Genomic DNA, 22611 nt, shown 5'->3' with positions numbered 1-22611 from the left:
AACCGCCCATATGCCGTTTGTTTACGTACATACGGCATTTTTGCGCGCCAAATACACTTTGGTTTCATAAATAAATTGATGTAGTGATGGGAACATACATACGTGCACAAAATTATATAAAATAAAACTGCGATTAGTTTTAACTTCACAAAACAAACCATAGAACGGCTGAATTCCAATGACTTTTAATGCTGCGTTCCGACTATTACAATTTCGAAACGAAACGATACAATGAAACGATACTACAGTGTCGCAGTCAGATTTGACTATTTTAAATCAGAGCAATGTTTAATACCTATGTAAGTACCTTCATAATTCCAAAGGTATATAAAAATCTGTAGCTAGGTAAGGTAAAAGGTACTCAATTATTTTTATACCTAGGTAAGGTAAAAGGTACCACTAAATTGTACCTAGGTACGTACCTAGGTAAAAGTATCTAGGTAAGTCCCAACACTGAATAATTGTCAAACAGGCCCCAACTAGCAAAATTGTCAATTCTACTAAGTAAATTGTCATTTCACAACAACAAAATACACACAATTAGCAAAGACATTAAATACCAAATAATAATACATCTTTTTCTTAAATGAAATACCAAATCCTTACAGTGACCAAGACTAACAACAGGAGACCGCGAAGCATTAGGAATCGAGAAATGTTGCGTCAACGAGGGAAGCATCGCGGGAGAAAAGCGAGACAGATGGATAGGCGCAGTATATCTCAACAAGGAGCTGCTGACTCAATAGCTACAAGGACACATATAAAGTCAATGTCCAGGATATACAACAGTGAAAACCAGCCATGAGCAAGAACGCTACGTTGACGTTCGAGACCAATCAACTCACCAAATTGAGAAACAGGTAGCTGAGGTCCTTAAAGGCAACATAAGGCTAAGTCTGCAGAACATCAAGGTTGGCTGTAATACCCACCATTCCGACTATGATGGCTGTAATACCGATCAGTCCTTCAACGTTGATGGTGATGGACGTGATTCTCAAGCGGATAAGAGGTGAAGCCTTTTTCCAAATATTCAAAGGTATGTACATTAGACTGGGTCGATTTGTATGGGCCTAAAAAAAAGTGTTAAATCTTAGGGGGTAACGTAATATAGGAAGAATTCTGAGCCGTTTTGTCCTTTGGCGGCTTTTTTTGACAAATGCCATGTGTACTCGGTATGTCCATCATCTACAAATAGGGTCAGTGCTTTTTCATCAGAAAATATTTACGGTAGATGCTGTGGGGAAGTCATAGTTTTCAGTATATTACCACTAAACTCTTCGTCGGCATTTATCATTGAAACAATTTGTGAAGCACTGCGTTTTTCAGCTGTATACAAGCTGCAGCTTGCAGCTACTAACAATGTATCTGGTGGGACATCTTTAGTTATTTCTGACAACCAATTGTCTTGGGTTGACTTGGGTTTTTTTGCAATAATCCGCAAAATCTTTTTATGGACGTCCGAAATTTTTTGAAGATGAGCTTTCTATTAATACCAGCGGCGTATCTAGCCATTCCTGGTTTTTGGTTTCGGAAAAATCCTTATTTCTTTAACAATCTTTCAACTTTACTATAAGCCTAGTAGTAAAACTTCGCAACTTTTTGCCAATCTCTCACTGCTCTTCCAGAGTATATTTAATGTTTTTTACAACAGTACCAAATACAAAGTTTTTCATGGCAACAAACTTCATGATTGGGGTGACTTCTTTTTCGGATGATTCTAAAACAAGAAAGGAAGCTAGCTTCGGCCAGCCGAAGCTTATATACCCTTGCAGATAAAGGAAATACCTATAGTTAAATGCTCACTAGGTGCAGTTCCAGGGATTCCAGATTCAGCGTGCCTATTTAAATTTTGTTTTTAAGTTGTCAAAAATAAAAACGCCTAATAAATTTTCTTATATTTGTTTGAATATTCCTATGGGAGCCTTAAGATATAGTGGTCCGATCCGGCTCGCTACCTGCAATAGAAAGAAGACTTTCGGGAAAGTTTCATCGCGATAGCTTTACAACTGAGAGACTAGTTCGCATAAAAACGGACAGACGGACATGGACAGACTCGGCTATTGATGCTGATCAAGAATATATATACTTTATGTGGTCGGAAACGTCTCCTTCGCTGCGTTGCAAACATCTGACTGAAATTATAATACCCTCTGCAAGGGTATAAAAAGATCTTGCTGAAACTAGCGTATACTATTCCAAACGAAAATAAACACTTTGAAGAAAAAAACATCAAACAAGGATCAGTGTTGGGACATACCTAGATACTTTTACCTAGGTACGTACCTAGGTACAATTTAGTGGTACCTTTTACCTTACTTAGGTATAAAAATAATTGGGTACCTTTTACCTTACCTAGCTACAAATTTTTATATACCTTTGGAATTATTAAGGTACTTACATAGGTATTAAACATTGCTCTGATTTAAACTAGCCACATCTGACTGCGACACTGAAATAAGCTAAATCCACCACATCTACACGTCATTGTATCATTTCGTTTCGAAATTGTAATAGTCGTAATTGTAATAGAACGCAGCATTAAAAGTCATTGGAAATTAGCCGTTCTCATGTTTGTTTTGTAAAGTTACCTTTGCATTGCAATTTTCTCAAATGCACAAAACAATTTGACTTTGCGCGACAGACATGGCCGAAAAAGAAAATTTAAACGAGAAAGTGTTGCCAACAATATTAAATGGCAAATTTTTTAACCCGGACGGCAAGTGCGTGTTGTGTGTTAATAAAATAATAAAATTCGATGATAAATCGACAGGAAATCTGCACACACAGCCTATGCCTTTTTTTATGTGTGAGATATGTACACATACACATTACTTACATATGTACATATTTGAGAATGAAAACTAATCGCGGTTTTATTTTATATCATTTTGTGCACGTATGTATGTTCCCATCACTACATCAATTTATTTATGAAACCAAAGTGTATTTGGCGCGCAAAAATGCCGTATGTACGTAAACAAACGGCATATACATATGCACAATATATAGTCAATGTTTCTACATACGGAATTTTTGCGCGCCAAATATGTACATGAGGGTTTCATAAATACATTAATGAAGTGATACGTGCATACAATTATTCATGCCGCGTGTTTTATAAATATATGCACAAAATTAAAGCATTTAAATTTAAATGAAATGAAAAGATATTGTTTGATTAAGACGACTAAAAACTGAAAACTAGTCTTATTTTAAGTTTAAATAATTACATTGAACAAAACAAAAAATTATAAAAAATAAAAAAAAACAATATATTTACTTTTTACCTTTACCTAGGTACTGGGAAAATAAACTACCTTTACCTTACCTAGGTATTTTTTTTGCCCAATACCTTTTACCTTACCTAGGTAAAAAAAACACAGTACCTTTCCCAACACTGGTCGTAATACGGTAAATGAGAAAATACAATTTAAGAAGCCAAAAGATGAGTTCCTCCGATAAGCAAGATTCTGCTGAATATGATCAGGAAAATTTGGACGAGACTATACTCGAAAGTACACATCAAGATGTAGCAGAGAATGTAAATAACAAAATTGTACATCAGAAGAGAGGTAAGAGCGACTACTCAGAAATTGTGGCCAGCGCTCCGAACAGACATGCAAAGTATTAAACATGATATTAAAAATGCACATTTAGGAATAAAAAGTAATCAACGTGAAATTAAATCTCTATCTGATCGACAATTGAGGCTGTTAGAATATGTACGCGATGAGAAGTACGATGAAAGTAAACACAAAACGGGTGAAGAAAACAATGCTGACACCAGAAACCAGGATCAACCTTTGTTCAAAATCCTGAACAGATTGTAACTTTCTCAACGAATGTTCGTGGAGCGGTTAACTTTTTATCAGCGTCCAATCACAACGAGCACTTACATAACCCAATCCTATGAGAAGAACTTCTAACAAAGCTGCCAACTCATTTACAGGTGGAATGGCTCAAAAGCGCAGAGAGTAAAGCCGTGTCTCCTTCTATCACCGATTTTTCCCGTTGGTTGAGCTCTACTGCAAGGATTTGGTCGATTACCAGGAGTGGTGGACACTTCAGGAAGACAATTACTTACACGCAACTTAAAGCCAGTGCTCATCGCGAACACACACAAAGCTGAGCTCAAGGAACCGAAAAAACGATTTTTAATTTTCCTTACAAAGTTCCATATTTGTCTTAGCTTTCTTAGCTTTCATGGCCTCGTAGTCCGTGTAACTGCTTGGATGAACCCTCTAAAGTTGTTGAAATTAAATCCAATTATTTATAAATATAAGCTTAAATAATTTTGTGTATATATTTTTAAAACACGCGGCATGAATAATTGTATGCACGTATCACTCCATTAATATATTTATGAAACCCTCATGTACATATTTGGCGCGCAAAAATTCCGTATGTAGAAACATTGACTATATATTGTGCATATGTATATGCCGTTTGTTTACGTACATACGGCATTTTTGCGCGCCAAATACACTTTGGTTTCATAAATAAATTGATGTAGTGATGGGAACATACATACGTGCACAAAATTATATAAAATAAAACTGCGATTAGTTTTAACTTCACAAAACAAACCATAGAACGGCTGAATTCCAATGACTTTTAATGCTGCGTTACTACAGATACTACAGTGTCGCAGTCAGATTTGGCTATTTTAAATCAGAGCAATGTTTAATACCTATGTAAGTACCTTCATAATTCCAAAGGTATATAAAAATCTGTAGCTAGGTAAGGTAAAAGGTACTCAATTATTTTTATACCTAGGTAAGGTAAAAGGTACCACTAAATTGTACCTAGGTACGTACCTAGGTAAAAGTATCTAGGTAAGTCCCAACACTGAATAATTGTCAAACAGGCCCCAACTAGCAAAATTGTCAATTCTACTAAGTAAATTGTCATTTCACAACAACAAAATACACACAATTAGCAAAGACATTAAATACCAAATAATAATACATCTTTTTCTTAAATGAAATACCAAATCCTTACAGTGACCAAGACTAACAACAGGAGACCGCGAAGCATTAGGAATCGAGAAATGTTGCGTCAACGAGGGAAGCATCGCGGGAGAAAAGCGAGACAGATGGATAGGCGCAGTATATCTCAACAAGGAGCTGCTGACTCAATAGCTACAAGGACACATATAAAGTCAATGTCCAGGATATACAACAGTGAAAACCAGTCATGAGCAAGAACGCTACGTTGACGTTCGAGACCAATCAACTCACCAAATTGAGAAACAGGTAGCTGAGGTCCTTAAAGGCAACATACGGCTAAGTCTGCAGAACATCAAGGTTGGCTGTAATACCCACCATTCCGACTATGATGGCTGTAATACCGATCAGTCCTTCAACGTTGATGGTGATGGACGTGATTCTCAAGCGGATAAGAGGTGAAGCCTTTTTCCAAATATTCAAAGGTATGTACATTAGACTGGGTCGATTTGTATGGGCCTAAAAAAAAGTGTTAAATCTTAGGGGGTAACGTAATATAGGAAGAATTCTGAGCCGTTTTGTCCTTTGGCGGCTTTTTTTGACAAATGCCATGTGTACTCGGTATGTCCATCATCTACAAATAGGGTCAGTGCTTTTTCATCAGAAAATTTTTACGGTAGATGCTGTGGGGAAGTCATAGTTTTCAGTATATTACCACTAAACTCTTCGTCGGCATTTATCATTGAAACAATTTGTGAAGCACTGCGTTTTTCAGCTGTATACAAGCTGCAGCTTGCAGCTACTAACAATGTATCTGGTGGGACATCTTTAGTTATTTCTGACAATTGGTTGACTTGGGTTTTTTTGCAATAATCCGCAAAATCTTTTTATGGACGTCCGAATTTTTTTGAAGATGAGCTTTCTATTAATACCAGCGGCGTATCTAGCCATTCCTGGTTTTTGGTTTCGGAAAAATCCTTATTTCTTTAACAATCTTTCAACTTTACTATAAGCCTAGTAGTAAAACTTCGCAACTTTTTGCCAATCTCTCACTGCTCTTCCAGAGTATATTTAATGTTTTTTACAACAGTACCAAATACAAAGTTTTTCATGGCAACAAACTTCATGATTGGGGTGACTTCTTTTTCGGATGATTCTAAAACAAGAAAGGAAGCTAGCTTCGGCCAGCCGAAGCTTATATACCCTTGCAGATAAAGGAAATACCTATAGTTAAATGCTCACTAGGTGCAGTTCCAGGGATTCCAGATTCAGCGTGCCTATTTAAATTTTGTTTTTAAGTTGTCAAAAATCAAAACGCCTAATAAATTTTCTTATATTTGTTTGAATATTCCTATGGGAGCCTTAAGATATAGTGGTCCGATCCGGCTCGCTACCTGCAATAGAAAGAAGACTTTCGGGAAAGTTTCATCGCGATAGCTTTACAACTGAGAGACTAGTTCGCATAAAAACGGACAGACGGACATGGATAGACTCGGCTATTGATGCTGATCAAGAATATATATACTTTATGTGGTCGGAAACGTCTCCTTCGCTGCGTTGCAAACATCTGACTGAAATTATAATACCCTCTGCAAGGGTATAAAAAGATCTTGCTGAAACTAGCGTATACTATTCCAAACGAAAATAAACACTTTGAAGAAAAAAACATCAAACAAGGATCAGTGTTGGGACATACCTAGATACTTTTACCTAGGTACGTACCTAGGTACAATTTAGTGGTACCTTTTACCTTACTTAGGTATAAAAATAATTGGGTACCTTTTACCTTACCTAGCTACAAATTTTTATATACCTTTGGAATTATTAAGGTACTTACATAGGTATTAAACATTGCTCTGATTTAAACTAGCCACATCTGACTGCGACACTGAAATAAGCTAAATCCACCACATCTACACGTCATTTTATCATTTCGTTTCGAAATTGTAATAGTCGTAATTGTAATAGAACGCAGCATTAAAAGTCATTGGAAATTAGCCGTTCTCATGTTTGTTTTGTAAAGTTACCTTTGCATTGCAATTTTCTCAAATGCACAAAACAATTTGACTTTGCGCGACAGACATGGCCGAAAAAGAAAATTTAAACGAGAAAGTGTTGCCAACAATATTAAATCTGCACACACAGCCTATGCCTTTTTTTATGTGTGAGATATGTACACATACACATTACTTACATATGTACATATTTGAGAATGAAAACTAATCGCTGTTTTATTTTATATCATTTTGTGCACGTATGTATGTTCCCATCACTACATCAATTTATTTATGAAACCAAAGTGTATTTGGCGCGCAAAAATGCCGTATGTACGTAAACAAACGGCATATACATATGCACAATATATAGTCAATGTTTCTACATACGGAATTTTTGCGCGCCAAATATGTACATGAGGGTTTCATAAATACATTAATGAAGTGATACGTGCATACAATTATTCATGCCGCGTGTTTTATAAATATATGCACAAAATTAAAGCATTTAAATTTAAATGAAATGAAAAGATATTGTTTGATTAAGACGACTAAAAACTGAAAACTAGTCTTATTTTAAGTTTAAATCATTACATTGAACAAAACAAAAAAATTATAAAAAATAAAAAAAACAATATATTTACTTTTTACCTTTACCTAGGTACTGGGAAAATAAACTACCTTTACCTTACCTAGGTATTTTTTTTGCCCAATACCTTTTACCTTACCTAGGTAAAAAAAAACACAGTACCTTTCCCAACACTGGTCGTAATACGGTAAATGAGAAAATACAATTTAAGAAGCCAAAAGATGAGTTCCTCCGATAAGCAAGATTCTGCTGAATATGATCAGGAAAATTTGGACGAGACTATACTCGAAAGTACACATCAAGATGTAGCAGAGAATGTAAATAACAAAATTGTACATCAGAAGAGAGGTAAGAGCGACTACTCAGAAATTGTGGCCAGCGCTCCGAACAGACATGCAAAGTATTAAACATGATATTAAAAATGCACATTTAGGAATAAAAAGTAATCAACGTGAAATTAAATCTCTATCTGATCGACAATTGAGGCTGTTAGAATATGTACGCGATGAGAAGTACGATGAAAGTAAACACAAAACGGGTGAAGAAAACAATGCTGACACCAGAAACCAGGATCAACCTTTGTTCAAAATCCTCAGGGATCCACCGCAGTCCTTCATGATCTACCCCAGTTTTCTGGAAATACTGAGGAATGGCCGCTTTTTAAAATAAGATTTGATGACTCCACTCTTTTTCAGTACAATAACTTGGTTGGGGAAGCCAAAGAAGCAGTGGCATCCCTACTTATATACCCCGACAACGTACAAAATGTCATGGAAGAGCTGGAATTCAGATTCGGTCGCCCAGAATTACCAATTCGCACTCAACTAACAAGAATTCGAGAATTTCAAAAAGTGCCATATAACAAGCCTGAACAGATTGTAACTTTCTCAACGAATGTTCGTGGAGCGGTTAACTTTTTATCAGCGTCCAATCACAACGAGCACTTACATAACCCAATCCTATTAGAAGAACTTCTAACAAAGCTGCCAACTCATTTACAGGTGGAATGGCTCAAAAGCGCAGAGAGTAAAGCCGTGTCTCCTTCTATCACCGATTTTTCCCGTTGGTTGAGCTCTACTGCAAGGATTTGGTCGATTACCAGGAGTGGTGGACACTTCAGGAAGACAATTACTTACACGCAACTTGAAGCCAGTGCTCATCGCGAACACACACAAAGCTGAGCTCAAGGAACCGAAAAAACGATTTTTAATTTTCCTTACAAAGTTCCATATTTGTCTTAGCTTTCTTAGCTTTCATGGCCTCGTAGTCCGTGTAACTGCTTGGATGAACCCTCTAAAGTTGTTGAAATTAAATCCAATTATTTATAAATATAAGCTTAAATAATTTTGTGTATATATTTTTAAAACACGCGGCATGAATAATTGTATGCACGTATCACTCCATTAATATATTTATGAAACCCTCATGTACATATTTGGCGCGCAAAAATTCCGTATGTAGAAACATTGACTATGTATATGTATATGCCGTTTGTTTACGTACATACGGCATTTTTGCGCGCCAAATACACTTTGGTTTCATAAATAAATTGATGTAGTGATGGGAACATACATACGTGCACAAAATTATATAAAATAAAACTCCGATTAGTTTTAACTTCACAAAACAAACCATAGAACGGCTGAATTCCAATGACTTTTAATGCTGCGTTCCGACTATTACAATTTCGAAACGAAACGATACAATGAAACGATACTACAGTGTCGCAGTCAGATTTGACTATTTTAAATCAGAGCAATGTTTAATACCTATGTAAGTACCTTCATAATTCCAAAGGTATATAAAAATCTGTAGCTAGGTAAGGTAAAAGGTACTCAATTATTTTTATACCTAGGTAAGGTAAAAGGTACCACTAAATTGTACCTAGGTACGTACCTAGGTAAAAGTATCTAGGTAAGTCCCAACACTGAATAATTGTCAAACAGGCCCCAACTAGCAAAATTGTCAATTCTACTAAGTAAATTGTCATTTCACAACAACAAAATACACACAATTAGCAAAGACATTAAATACCAAATAATAATACATCTTTTTCTTAAATGAAATACCAAATCCTTACAGTGACCAAGACTAACAACAGGAGACCGCGAAGCATTAGGAATCGAGAAATGTTGCGTCAACGAGGGAAGCATCGCGGGAGAAAAGCGAGACAGATGGATAGGCGCAGTATATCTCAACAAGGAGCTGCTGACTCAATAGCTACAAGGACACATATAAAGTCAATGTCCAGGATATACAACAGTGAAAACCAGCCATGAGCAAGAACGCTACGTTGACGTTCGAGACCAATCAACTCACCAAATTGAGAAACAGGTAGCTGAGGTCCTTAAAGGCAACATACGGCTAAGTCTGCAGAACATCAAGGTTGGCTGTAATACCCACCATTCCGACTATGATGGCTGTAATACCGATCAGTCCTTCAACGTTGATGGTGATGGACGTGATTCTCAAGCGGATAAGAGGTGAAGCCTTTTTCCAAATATTCAAAGGTATGTACATTAGACTGGGTCGATTTGCATGGGCCTAAAAAAAAGTGTTAAATATTAGGGGGTAACGTAATATAGGAAGAATTCTGAGCCGTTTTGTCCTTTGGCGGCTTTTTTTGACAAATGCCATGTGTACTCGGTATGTCCATCATCTACAAATAGGGTCAGTGCTTTTTCATCAGAAAATTTTTACGGTAGATGCTGTGGGGAAGTCATAGTTTTCAGTATATTACCACTAAACTCTTCGTCGGCATTTATCATTGAAACAATTTGTGAAGCACTGCGTTTTTCAGCTGTATACAAGCTGCAGCTTGCAGCTACTAACAATGTATCTGGTGGGACATCTTTAGTTATTTCTGACAATTGGTTGACTTGGGTTTTTTTGCAATAATCCGCAAAATCTTTTTATGGACGTCCGAAATTTTTTGAAGATGAGCTTTCTATTAATACCAGCGGCGTATCTAGCCATTCCTGGTTTTTGGTTTCGGAAAAATCCTTATTTCTTTAACAATCTTTCAACTTTACTATAAGCCTAGTAGTAAAACTTCGCAACTTTTTGCCAATCTCTCACTGCTCTTCCAGAGTATATTTAATGTTTTTTACAACAGTACCAAATACAAAGTTTTTCATGGCAACAAACTTCATGATTGGGGTGACTTCTTTTTCGGATGATTCTAAAACAAGAAAGGAAGCTAGCTTCGGCCAGCCGAAGCTTATATACCCTTGCAGATAAAGGAAATACCTATAGTTAAATGCTCACTAGGTGCAGTTCCAGGGATTCCAGATTCAGCGTGCCTATTTAAATTTTGTTTTTAAGTTGTCAAAAATCAAAAGGCCTAATAAATTTTCTTATATTTGTTTAAATATTCCTATGGGAGCCTTAAGATATAGTGGTCCGATCCGGCTCGCTACCTGCAATAGAAAGAAGACTTTCGGGAAAGTTTCATCGCGATAGCTTTACAACTGAGAGACTAGTTCGCATAAAAACGGACAGACGGACATGGATAGACTCGGCTATTGATGCTGATCAAGAATATATATACTTTATGTGGTCGGAAACGTCTCCTTCGCTGCGTTGCAAACATCTGACTGAAATTATAATACCCTCTGCAAGGGTATAAAAAGATCTTGCTGAAACTAGCGTATACTATTCCAAACGAAAATAAACACTTTGAAGAAAAAAACATCAAACAAGGATCAGTGTTGGGACATACCTAGATACTTTTACCTAGGTACGTACCTAGGTACAATTTAGTGGTACCTTTTACCTTACTTAGGTATAAAAATAATTGGGTACCTTTTACCTTACCTAGCTACAAATTTTTATATACCTTTGGAATTATTAAGGTACTTACATAGGTATTAAACATTGCTCTGATTTAAACTAGCCACATCTGACTGCGACACTGAAATAAGCTAAATCCACCACATCTACACGTCATTGTATCATTTCGTTTCGAAATTGTAATAGTCGTAATTGTAATAGAACGCAGCATTAAAAGTCATTGGAAATTAGCCGTTCTCATGTTTGTTTTGTAAAGTTACCTTTGCATTGCAATTTTCTCAAATGCACAAAACAATTTGACTTTGCGCGACAGACATGGCCGAAAAAGAAAATTTAAACGAGAAAGTGTTGCCAACAATATTAAATGGCAAATTTTTTAACCCGGACGGCAAGTGCGTGTTGTGTGTTAATAAAATAATAAAATTCGATGATAAATCGACAGGAAATCTGCACACACAGCCTATGCCTTTTTTTATGTGTGAGATATGTACACATACACATTACTTACATATGTACATATTTGAGAATGAAAACTAATCGCGGTTTTATTTTATATCATTTTGTGCACGTATGTATGTTCCCATCACTACATCAATTTATTTATGAAACCAAAGTGTATTTGGCGCGCAAAAATGCCGTATGTACGTAAACAAACGGCATATACATATGCACAATATATAGTCAATGTTTCTACATACGGAATTTTTGCGCGCCAAATATGTACATGAGGGTTTCATAAATACATTAATGAAGTGATACGTGCATACAATTATTCATGCCGCGTGTTTTATAAATATATGCACAAAATTAAAGCATTTAAATTTAAATGAAATGAAAAGATATTGTTTGATTAAGACGACTAAAAACTGAAAACTAGTCTTATTTTAAGTTTAAATAATTACATTGAACAAAACAAAAAAATTATAAAAAATAAAAAAAAAACAATATATTTACTTTTTACCTTTACCGAGGTACTGGGAAAATAAACTACCTTTACCTTACCTAGGTATTTTTTTTGCCCAATACCTTTTACCTTACCTAGGTAAAAAAAAACACAGTACCTTTCCCAACACTGGTCGTAATACGGTAAATGAGAAAATACAATTTAAGAAGCCAAAAGATGAGTTCCTCCGATAAGCAAGATTCTGCTGAATATGATCAGGAAAATTTGGACGAGACTATACTCGAAAGTACACATCAAGATGTAGCAGAGAATGTAAATAACAAAATTGTACATCAGAAGAGAGGTAAGAGCGACTACTCAGAAATTGTGGCCAGCGCTCCGAACAGACATGCAAAGTATTAAACATGATATTAAAAATGCACATTTAGGAATAAAAAGTAATCAACGTGAAATTAAATCTCTATCTGATCGACAATTGAGGCTGTTAGAATATGTACGCGATGAGAAGTACGATGAAAGTAAACACAAAACGGGTGAAGAAAACAATGCTGACACCAGAAACCAGGATCAACCTTTGTTCAAAATCCTCAGGGATCCACCGCAGTCCTTCATGATCTACCCCAGTTTTCTGGAAATACTGAGGAATGGCCGCTTTTTAAAAGAAGTTTTGATGACTCCACTCTTTTTCAGTACAATAACTTGGTTGGGGAAGCCAAAGAAGCAGTGGCATCCCTACTTATATACCCCGACAACGTACAAAATGTCATGGAAGAGCTGGAATTCAGATTCGGTCGCCCAGAATTACCAATTCGCACTCAACTAACAAGAATTCGAGAATTTCAAAAAGTGCCATATAACAAGCCTGAACAGATTGTAACTTTCTCAACGAATGTTCGTGGAGCGGTTAACTTTTTATCAGCGTCCAATCACAACGAGCACTTACATAACCCAATCCTATTAGAAGAACTTCTAACAAAGCTGCCAACTCATTTACAGGTGGAATGGCTCAAAAGCGCAGAGAGTAAAGCCGTGTCTCCTTCTATCACCGATTTTTCCCGTTGGTTGAGCTCTACTGCAAGGATTTGGTCGATTACCAGGAGTGGTGGACACTTCAGGAAGACAATTACTTACACGCAACTTGAAGCCAGTGCTCATCGCGAACACACACACAGTCTCAGGCTGCATTTTGTGCAAAGAAGATGTTATGGAACTGCCAAGATTTAATCTCCCGGGACAGCACCGGCTCCGGAATTCTCAGGGCGGAGTACCCCCAATGTCCCACAGTTCCGCAACACTATTTATCGATAACTATCGACGTCTCACTGTACATATATCAACTCATCTCTAACAACAAAACGTAAACAAGGTAAGACTTACAAATTTTTGGACAATTTGACGGAAAAGTGGCTTATATGTGGCTGCCACAGCGCACCCACCCTTCCTGTGGTGCCTCAAGGGATGCGAGGGAGGCACCACCCATCATCAATGGCCGAAATCACCTTAAGGCGGTCTACGACCGGTCCATCTCCCCTAACAGGTAAGCGACTCACACAATCATTTCCATTCTCTGATTATCAAACAATATCTTTCATTGCAGGTACTTAAATTGATGTTTCTTTAACTAGGTGTTACGAGCGCCGGTTATGGCGGGAAGCGAGGCAAAAAGGGGGACAGCAGAAGCCACAATCTCTGAAGTTGCGAAAGAAGAAAGAAAGACCAGCTTTGCACAATGCAATATAATGCACCAATTGGGCAATTCAATGGAATAATGTATCGGTCAGTTAAAGCAACGAGAGACTGAAATGAACCCGAAAGCTGACGCTAGCTAAATCCAAAGCGGGCCAGTTAGCTAGAACAAGGGGAAATGAGTACCTAGATGGGAACACTTAGGTACGAAAATAAGAACCCGGAAGCAAAAAGAAAAGCTCTAACTACGGTATAAAAGAACTATGACTCTACGAAGAAGTCAGTCAGATTCGCAGGTACGGCCGGCAAAAATACCAATCGAGCGCAAAGAACAAAAATAATCCGTTCGACGGAAAGTTCAACACAGTGAACATGAATCCTTGTTCCGCGTTTCACGGAGATTCCGTTTAAGGACCAAAGATAAAAAAAAATGGGGTCCAAAGTTTCAAAAGCGGAAGGCAATACTGCCAACGTTATAAACAATGGCAAGTGATAGACCACAAGAGAACCTCATTTCGCTATTAAAGTAAAATATTTGCTATCCAAAGTCTATCTACCGATATCTGTAACAGAACTAGAGAATTTATACCTTGAGACCTTCTGTCTAGATTTCTCTCCATTAATTCATTGCACCAAACAAGAAAAAGCTATGATAGTAGCCGCCGTACCCAATGTACGAGTATATTCAGAAATCAATTCCAACAGTTTGCTAGGTGATGTCACTATTTTTATGATCAACAAAAATAACTAATCTGTTCTAAGTACACACAATAAAACAAAAAAAAAAACAAAAAAAAAAGAAAACACTACATAATCACCATAATTTGAAAGGAACCCAACATTTATATTTTATACATATCTTTTATATAATCTTTATATTGACACTTTTAGTATTAGTCTTCATAAACATTTTTATATTTAATTTACTCTCTTTTATATTTTTTTTATCATCAACACACTTCCACCTATTATATATCAAATAAAAACACCTCTTAACGAGGTAAAAAACTAGTGACGATCGCACCTTCAACATACAAAAGTTCTGATATCAACATTTGTGACGAAAAATTATTACACTCGTCATTAAATACACTTTCTAATATTTTCTCATTCGGCCCGCCCTAGCATACTATTTTAGCCTTTTTACCTTCATAGGCATTTTCTATTGCTGCGTGCCGAATGAGAAAATCTTATAAAGTGTATTTAATGACGAGTGTAATAATTTTTCGTCACAAATGTTGATATCAGAACTTTTGTATGTTGAAGGTGCGATCGTCACTAGTTTTTTACCTCGTTAAGAGGTATTTTTATTTGATATCAGAAGTTTTTGTTTGTTTATATTTGCTCTCATAGGAGCTGGTATATACATTTAAATTTAAATTGGTCAATCATAATTTGTAAACCATTGTATTTAAACAAATTAAGTTAAAAACCGTTTAAGTATTTCAAAATACCTTTTAAACGAGGTATAGCACATGTCTGTAGCTTCAGTAGTGTAGAACTTACAAGCTAACGAAATTTAGCTATTTCTAGCTTTTTTTCCGCTAAAGCAGCGGCTTTTTCCAAAAGTCGTAAAACAAAAGATTCCTATATGGAACTCCTTAAAACAATTGAAATGATTCTATGAGCCTAAAATACAGTTTGGATACCCACGCACAAAATTAAACACTCAGGAAGCGTTAGTTGTTCTGAGCTGGCAAAAGTGGCTATTTTCGTTTCTAAATAACTTTTAAACGCGATTTTTTACATAAACATGATATATACCAAAATTTAAGGAATCTCAAGGGCTATACAGTTTAAAGTTGTAAGGAAAATCGTTAGAGCCGTTTTTGAGAAAATTAAAAAAAAGCTAAAAAAAAAGTTTATACAAATTTTCTTTTGTTCATATCTTTTTAACTATTACATTTACACAAATTGCAGATAGAAGGCGTATATAGCATTTAAAAATACCTTTCAAACGAGATGCAGCACAAGTCTGTAGCTTTAGTAGTATAGAAGTTACGGCTTTCCGAATTTTAGCTATTTATAGCTGTTTTCCCGCTAAACTAGCTAGTTTTTCCAAAAGTGGTAGAACAAAAGTTTTTTATATCGATGTGATGAACGTCATATCAAATTTTGAAAACTTAAAAAACATGTTTTGGACAAACTGACAAACAGAATTAAATTTTCATTTTGGGAAGAAGAAGAAAATCTTATTTTGGCTATAACTTTTGAACGGAGCGTCGGATTTTGACATATGACCCCTCATTCGACGGGTATTTTCAAAAGGAATACAACTAAAACATTGCGAGGGTGCATTTATCCCCACCCGCCCCAACAGCTCCAAAATTCGAAATTTTCACTTTTTCACTTTCACTACTCTCTCTCCCAAGCCAATTGATTTTCTTAAAGTCTTGGTAAGCAATCCTGTTAGTTTTCGCAATACCTTTCGATTGGTGTATTACTCATTACGATCGGACTATCACAGCAGATTTTCAATTTTGCGGCTATATAATAGTAGTCGCCTTTGCACACTCTCCTGGTGCGCTTCGTCACTACATGGACTGCCGTCCATAGTGATTTTTGTCAATCATCATGCACACATACACAAAACCTTTTTACAATAAATTTATAATGTGAATTGAATCTCATAATGTGTTGGTAGAAACCGTAGAAACCGATTAAAAGGGGGGGAGCTGGTAAACATGGAGGAAGGGGTCAAGAACAGTGACACAACTTTTGACTAACGACCGCGACATTAGGGGATCGTATTGCGCGGCCCGCGACGATCCATTTGGCTCACGAAGTGTGAAGGGGAGGGAATGTGGCCGAAACACAGCCCGATCGTGTTACGATCAAGCTACAGCTGAGCTTGTGGGGCAGTGCAGACAGAAGACCAACGGACCTTACGAATTCTATCCATTTTTCAGGCACGATAAATTTATTCTCATTATGTTGGAGGGGAAGTGGCTTCCAAAGAATCCACCCCAAATACGGCGAGCTTAGCCGGCAGCCAGCGTGCTCAGGACGCAACTTCCTCGGCCCAAGTCCTTCTCAGGACTGGGGCACTAAAATGCCGACGTAACATAGGCTTCCTTGCTGAATATTTAAAAAGGGGTCACAGCGGTAGCACCAGTGAAGATCAGAAGTCTATAGACGCCGCGAAAGCAATACTTCGCGCAGCCGGTATTTGGAAAACTGCACCTTTTTGGGTCGCCTAGTCCTGAGGAGCTCCGAGGGACGAGAAAGGAGGTGCTTACAAATTTAATAAGGTAAGTGCCTAGCGACTAATGTGGTTTCCTCACTTCCAGGGATTTCCACGACCACGACTTTACGGACGAGAAAGTATGGACTTATTTAAATCCACATCAATGGACAATGGAAAGGTAAGTTACATATATATATTTAACTTCTTAAATAACTGTTTGGTGGCTTCACTGCGGAATTGCTGTCGGCGCAGACCGAAAGCTGCTGAACCGCGGTTCGCCGCTGGAATTTTGCCGGCGTGGACAGGCGGCCAGGTGGTCGCCGCTGGACCTTTGCCGACGAAGAAAGGCTGCCAGGTGGTCGACGCTGGACCTTTATCAGTGGCCAGGACTAACTAGAACTTGCAGGACGGATCTGCTAATGGCAGCATGGAAGCGCGAAGCTGAATTCAACGCCTGCGTGGGATGGTCTCCCAAACGGATCCGGAACGGACTCGCCGGTGTGATGTGCCGGGATTACCGGCCTGTCGTTGGTTTCGCCGCTCTGGAGGTAGGTTCCTGGGTCCAGGTTTTCCCACTTAGGTTATGGCGGGTGGCTCCTTCGCCAAGAAAAGGTTTCCCCTCTGCCAAAATCCCTGTCTCCCACAAAAATCGTTGCCGGGGCCCTTTTGATGGGTCCCCGGATATCTTTCTAAATTTATTTTGCGAGCGTGGTTTAAAATGGATTATTCGGATCCGCAATATGGCAGCTACTGACTTGCAGTTTGGCCTACCTTTCTTGCCTCGCCATTTTCTAACTTGGTGCTCTGAAATGTGGGTCATTGGACGATCCAAACCCAGTTAAGAGAATCCTCAGAGCGAATCGGGATTCATTTAAAAAGCTAGATCGCCCAATGACGAACAAAAGGGGGCGCCACTATGTTCTGGGGTTACCCTGCCTACGATATCGATAACTCCCTTGCCTCGATTTCTATTTCCTTCTAGCCGGTTCCAACTTGAAATGCAACACCACCCAAGGATTTTGAAACGCGCCACCGGATTTGAAGCCACTCCCAATCATTGGGAGCATTTGGATCCTTTCCTGGTGTTCCCTGGACGATTACACCGTTTTGCAGTTCCATACGGTGCCCAACGCTGGGCCCATGCATGCCGGGAATTATGGTGACATCAATATTTTTTGCTGTTGCTTACTTTGTTCTCCCAGATCATACCCGGATATCTTTGGCGTGGTAAACTCCGAGATGGCGTCCTTGCAGGTCTTCCAGTTCGTAGGCATTGTTTCCGACGGCTTTCACCACTCGAGCCTTGAGGAATTTCCTTGCGAACTTGGCGTTAAACGACTTGCCAAAGTCACTGAGGACGAAGTTGCGGCGATACACCTCCTGAGCTGGCTTGGCCTCGAGCCCGTTGGTCATACCGCTGGCGGCTTTGGTCGTACGCTGTCTCCAGATTCTTTCGTACCTTTTCCTGGATCACTCGGAGTTTATCCGCTGTCTTCATTCCTGCCATCTTGTGGTCACACCTCGCTAACCTATAGTTGGCTCCGTTCAGAAACATGTGATGTCCGAATACGGTGAAGAACGGCGCTTCCCCTGTCGCCGAGTGAATCGCGTTGCGGAGCGCTCCCTCAATCTCCGGAAGGTACACGTCCCAGTCTCGATGATCACCATCTAAAAAGCTCCGGATTGCTGCCAACACGCTTCGATTTACTCGTTCTGCTGCGTTGCTCTGTGGTGAGTATACTGGAGTCTTTAGGTGCGATATCCCGAAACTCTCCATCGCCTCTTGGAAGATTTTTGACGTGAATTGACTACCATTGTCCGAGTGTATTGTTTCTGGGACGCCAAATTTGTCAAATACCTCGTGGATGAGGAACTCGACGACATTCGAGGCGGTAGCTTCCTTCATGGCCTTCAGGAACACGAATTTGGAGAAATGGTCCACCACGATGAAAATCCAGGCATGACCCTTCTTGGATCTCGGATATTTCTGTTCCGTCTGCACTCTTTCTCCAATACCGACCTGCATCCGGAAATTTGGCGCACCATGCCTGGCCAGTAAAATTGTCGGAGGATTTCCAGAGTCTTTCCCATTCCGCCATGAGCTCCTTTTGGGTCCGTATGCGCACGCTCGATTATGCTGTGGGTCAGACTCTGTGGGATCCAAAGTTTCCACTCGGAACCTTCCACTTCATCGTCCAGATTCGCTGTAGAAACTCTCTTGAAGATGAGACCATCCTCAATCTTCAGGTCCGGTAGGTGTTCCAAATTACTCTCCACATCCTTCACTAATTCAAGGTAATCTTCTCCAGCGAACTCGGTGGTTTCGAAACCCAACACCTCCGTCGGATCCACCACTAGCTCCTCTACACATCGTGAAAGGGTTTCTGCCACGACGTTCTCGCTTCCTTTCCTGTGCTCGATGTTGAAGTGGAATCCTTGAAGCTGCAGTGACCACCTCGCCAACCGTTCCGACAGATCCTTCGTGGACATGAGCCACTTCAAGCTGCCATGATCGGTGATGCAGGTGAATGGCATCCCTTCGACATACGGCCTAAGTTTGCGAATAGCCATGAGTGCTGCAAGACACTCTTTCTCGTTTACGGTGGTGTTAACCTGATGCTTATTCAGCTTGTCCGAGAAAAAGGCAATCGGCTGCTCTTGTCCGTCGTCGTCTCGCTGGAAAAGCACAGCCCCTACTCCGACGTGTGACGCATCGCACTGAATGAAGAACCGCCTCTTGAAGTCCGCATGCACCAGGACTTGTGCAGTCGTTAACGCCATCTTTAAGGACTCTACGGCCAGCTGGGCCTCTGGACTCAATGAAAACTTCAAGTTTCCAGTTTTCTTCAGCGATTCGGTGAGCGGGGCGGCCAACGTCGCGAAGTTCTTTATGAAGCGTCGGTATCATTCAGCAGTCCCAAGAAACGCTCTCACCTCCTTCATTGATTTAGGCTCCGGCATCCTCCTGATTGCGGCTACTCGTCCTGGATCCATCCGTAGACGACCTCCACCAACGATAAAACACAGGTATGTTAATGACTTGAAGCAAAACTTGGACTTGCTCATACCGATGGTTAAACCCGCTGCTTTCAGGCATTCTGCGACTAGACGAAGGTATTTGAAATGGGTCTGGATATCTGGAGCCAGTATCAACAGATTATCTAGATACACAAAGACGTTCAAACGGATCTCATCTGGGATCACTCGGTCCATGAGTCTCACCAACCGCTGCGCCGCGTTGCAGAGTCCGAAGGGCATCACCCGGAACGGGTAGAGATGTCGACCAGGAACCGTAAAGGCCGTCAGTTCCTTGCGTTTTGGGTCCAACTCGATCTGCCAGAATGCGAACTTCAAATCTACACTGGAAATGTAAAAAGTCTGATCGATTCTGGACAGGATTCCGTCGATACTAGGCAGCGGGTAAGCGTCTTTGATGGTCAGATCGTTTAACTTGCGTGCGTCTAAGCAGAACCGATTCTTTCCAGGTTTCGACACTACCTCTTGCATCTCCGCGAGCTGTCGGGCTTCTACCTCGGATAAGGTCCAGGATTCGGGATCCGGCTTTTTCTCGTCGTCATCCTCCTGTTCGGCGTAGTGCTCCATGTCCCTAGCGTGGATTTCGTCTGCCCTCTTCACGCTTTTCGGGTCGCCTTGGCCTATTACCGCCGGAGCCAAACCAAACGCCTGCCAGAAGTCCACTCCAAAATAGGCCTCCTGCTCTAGGTAAGGGAATACATAGCCTATAATCGACCGATCCTCTCCAGAAGCCGTTCGGACCACGGATAGATATTTCTGGACTGGCACTTCCAACACCTTTAACAGCTCTCTTCCACCTTTTCCCAACAGGCTGACACTCGCTCCCGTGTCCAACAACCCTGTCAGCTGTTTGGTCAGGATACGGACTTCAGCGTAGGGTCGAGGGTCTCCCGCTCTACTGCGGGTCACAGCGGCAACCACTTCCCGCCTTTTTGCTCGTCTCTTCCGGAATCGACTCCTGGGCTTCTGGACTTTCCGAGACACCAATCTCATCCCGCTCAATCGGTGCTCGGCGAATATCCTATTCCTTTACCTTCAGGTATTTACGCATCCTTTCTTCATAAGGTAGGTACTTTAACATTGACTTAAAGCTATCCTTAGTATTTAAACATTTATCTGAACTTAGGACGTTTACTTCCCCACGGGACTCTTCTCTGGCAGTATCCTTCCCGGCTTTCCGCATAAAAAGCAAAAGAGGCTGCGCTGCGTCGAAGGACAATGCCGGTACCCATGATCCAGGGCTCCGCAGTGCCAGCATCCAGCCCGGAACGGATTCTTGGTCCTCGCTTGCAGCTCCTCCACCTCCATCCCATTCGGATCTTCCTGCGTCTCCGAAAGCACGGCCTTGCTCACTCTGGGTTTATCGCCGGGACCAAAACGCGATTGTTGCCCGTACGTGGCGCGTCCACGTCGTCCGAAGTTTCGTTCGACCTCGATGCACTCGTCCCGCAGCTCGTCCACCGTGAGTAGGTCCATTGCATAGACCAACCTGGCGATACCTTCTCTCAAACCCTTTTTTTACGATTTTTAACAACTGTCGCTCGGACAGTGGTTTTTTCAGGCGAGAGGCCAGCTGCTGTATCACGTGGACGTAATCCTCGGCACCCTTTCCGGGCTGCTGCTCCCGCTGCAGGAGATCGTGCATCCTTTCATGCTCGGTTTGGCGTCCTCGGAACCAGTCCATGAGAGAAGTACGAAGTACTACCCTTTATGCACACTCATACCCATCGAAAAAACTATCAACATAATTATTCGTATTTATTTGGCCAATCAATTGTTTTTTGTGTGTAGATATAAAGTAATAGATTGATAATAGGCCGGTTAGAGCAGTCGGATGAACATAAGACTCTTGTTCACAGGCGTGGGTCGAAGCCACACGTTTAAGGGCGCCTAAATAATAGAAAAAAAAGCAGCTGGCAAATTGCATCAGTCGGGAACTGACACTACCGATAGGGGAAATCATAGGTGGGAACACCTAAATAACCCCATCTATCACGGGGACTGAGAAAAAGCTCTATACTGGTATTAAAGACCGTAGCCGGATAGAGAAGGGAGACAAAATTTATTCTGATCTCAGGGCACTATAGTGTAAGCACTATATTCCCCAAGCCATTGTGGAGGAAAGAAGAACACTTGTGTAGATATTAATTGTCTTTATTTGTCTTTCTATTTGATGTTCTCTCGTTCACGTTTCGCTTTTGACTGACTCCGCTGCGTGATCGCAGCTTTCCAACAACCCTGTTCTCTTGTTCTCTCTCATCTCCTTTTCCAGAGAGTGAGATAGCTATATATGTTTTGACAGATTGGTTAACATGTATGAGAGAGAGACAACTATCTTATACATTCTAACGGAACTTAAAAGTAAACAACAACAATATTACCAAAATGTGTATCCTAATGCGCAATTTTAATAATGCGCAATATTCTTAATGCGTAATTATAATGTAGCCTGCTATAACTCGGCCATTCTGACACTG

General features: G+C 39.9%; 1 protein-coding gene and 1 long non-coding RNA gene across 7 annotated transcripts; both read left to right on the top strand.

Annotated features, from left to right (window-relative positions):
- Positions 1-488: 488 nt before the first annotated feature.
- LOC138912574 (uncharacterized) lies at positions 489-21896 on the top strand. Of its 6 annotated transcripts, XM_070213653.1 has the most exons (15): positions 489-1036; positions 5004-5431; positions 9612-10039; positions 16821-17142; positions 17202-17276; positions 17351-17646; positions 18081-18829; positions 18889-19350; positions 19408-19995; positions 20050-20125; positions 20192-20518; positions 20584-20821; positions 20945-21199; positions 21261-21596; positions 21684-21896. In XM_070213653.1, the coding sequence occupies exons 1-2, from the start codon at positions 940-942 to the stop codon at positions 5198-5200; spliced, it is 294 nt and encodes a 97-aa protein (XP_070069754.1). In that variant the 5' UTR covers positions 489-939; the 3' UTR covers positions 5201-5431; positions 9612-10039; positions 16821-17142; positions 17202-17276; positions 17351-17646; positions 18081-18829; positions 18889-19350; positions 19408-19995; positions 20050-20125; positions 20192-20518; positions 20584-20821; positions 20945-21199; positions 21261-21596; positions 21684-21896. The 6 variants fall into 6 exon arrangements, with proteins under 6 accessions (XP_070069754.1, XP_070069753.1, XP_070069755.1 ...); XM_070213652.1 differs by lacking the exon at positions 489-1036 and having other exon boundaries at positions 4884-5431; XM_070213654.1 differs by lacking the exon at positions 489-1036 and having other exon boundaries at positions 4884-5431; positions 21261-21600.
- LOC138912575 (uncharacterized) lies at positions 11771-14946 on the top strand. Its single transcript, XR_011418122.1, has 3 exons — positions 11771-13591; positions 13653-13762; positions 13823-14946. It is a non-coding gene; the product is annotated as an uncharacterized lncRNA (long non-coding RNA).
- Positions 21897-22611: the final 715 nt, after the last annotated feature.

The sequence above is a fragment of the Drosophila takahashii genome, chromosome 2R (assembly GCF_030179915.1).
Source record: "Drosophila takahashii strain IR98-3 E-12201 chromosome 2R, DtakHiC1v2, whole genome shotgun sequence".
Classification (NCBI taxonomy): Eukaryota; Metazoa; Arthropoda; class Insecta; order Diptera; family Drosophilidae; genus Drosophila; species Drosophila takahashii.
The sequence above is the reverse complement of the archived record's forward strand: the minus strand, read 5'-3'. Positions and strand labels throughout refer to the sequence as shown.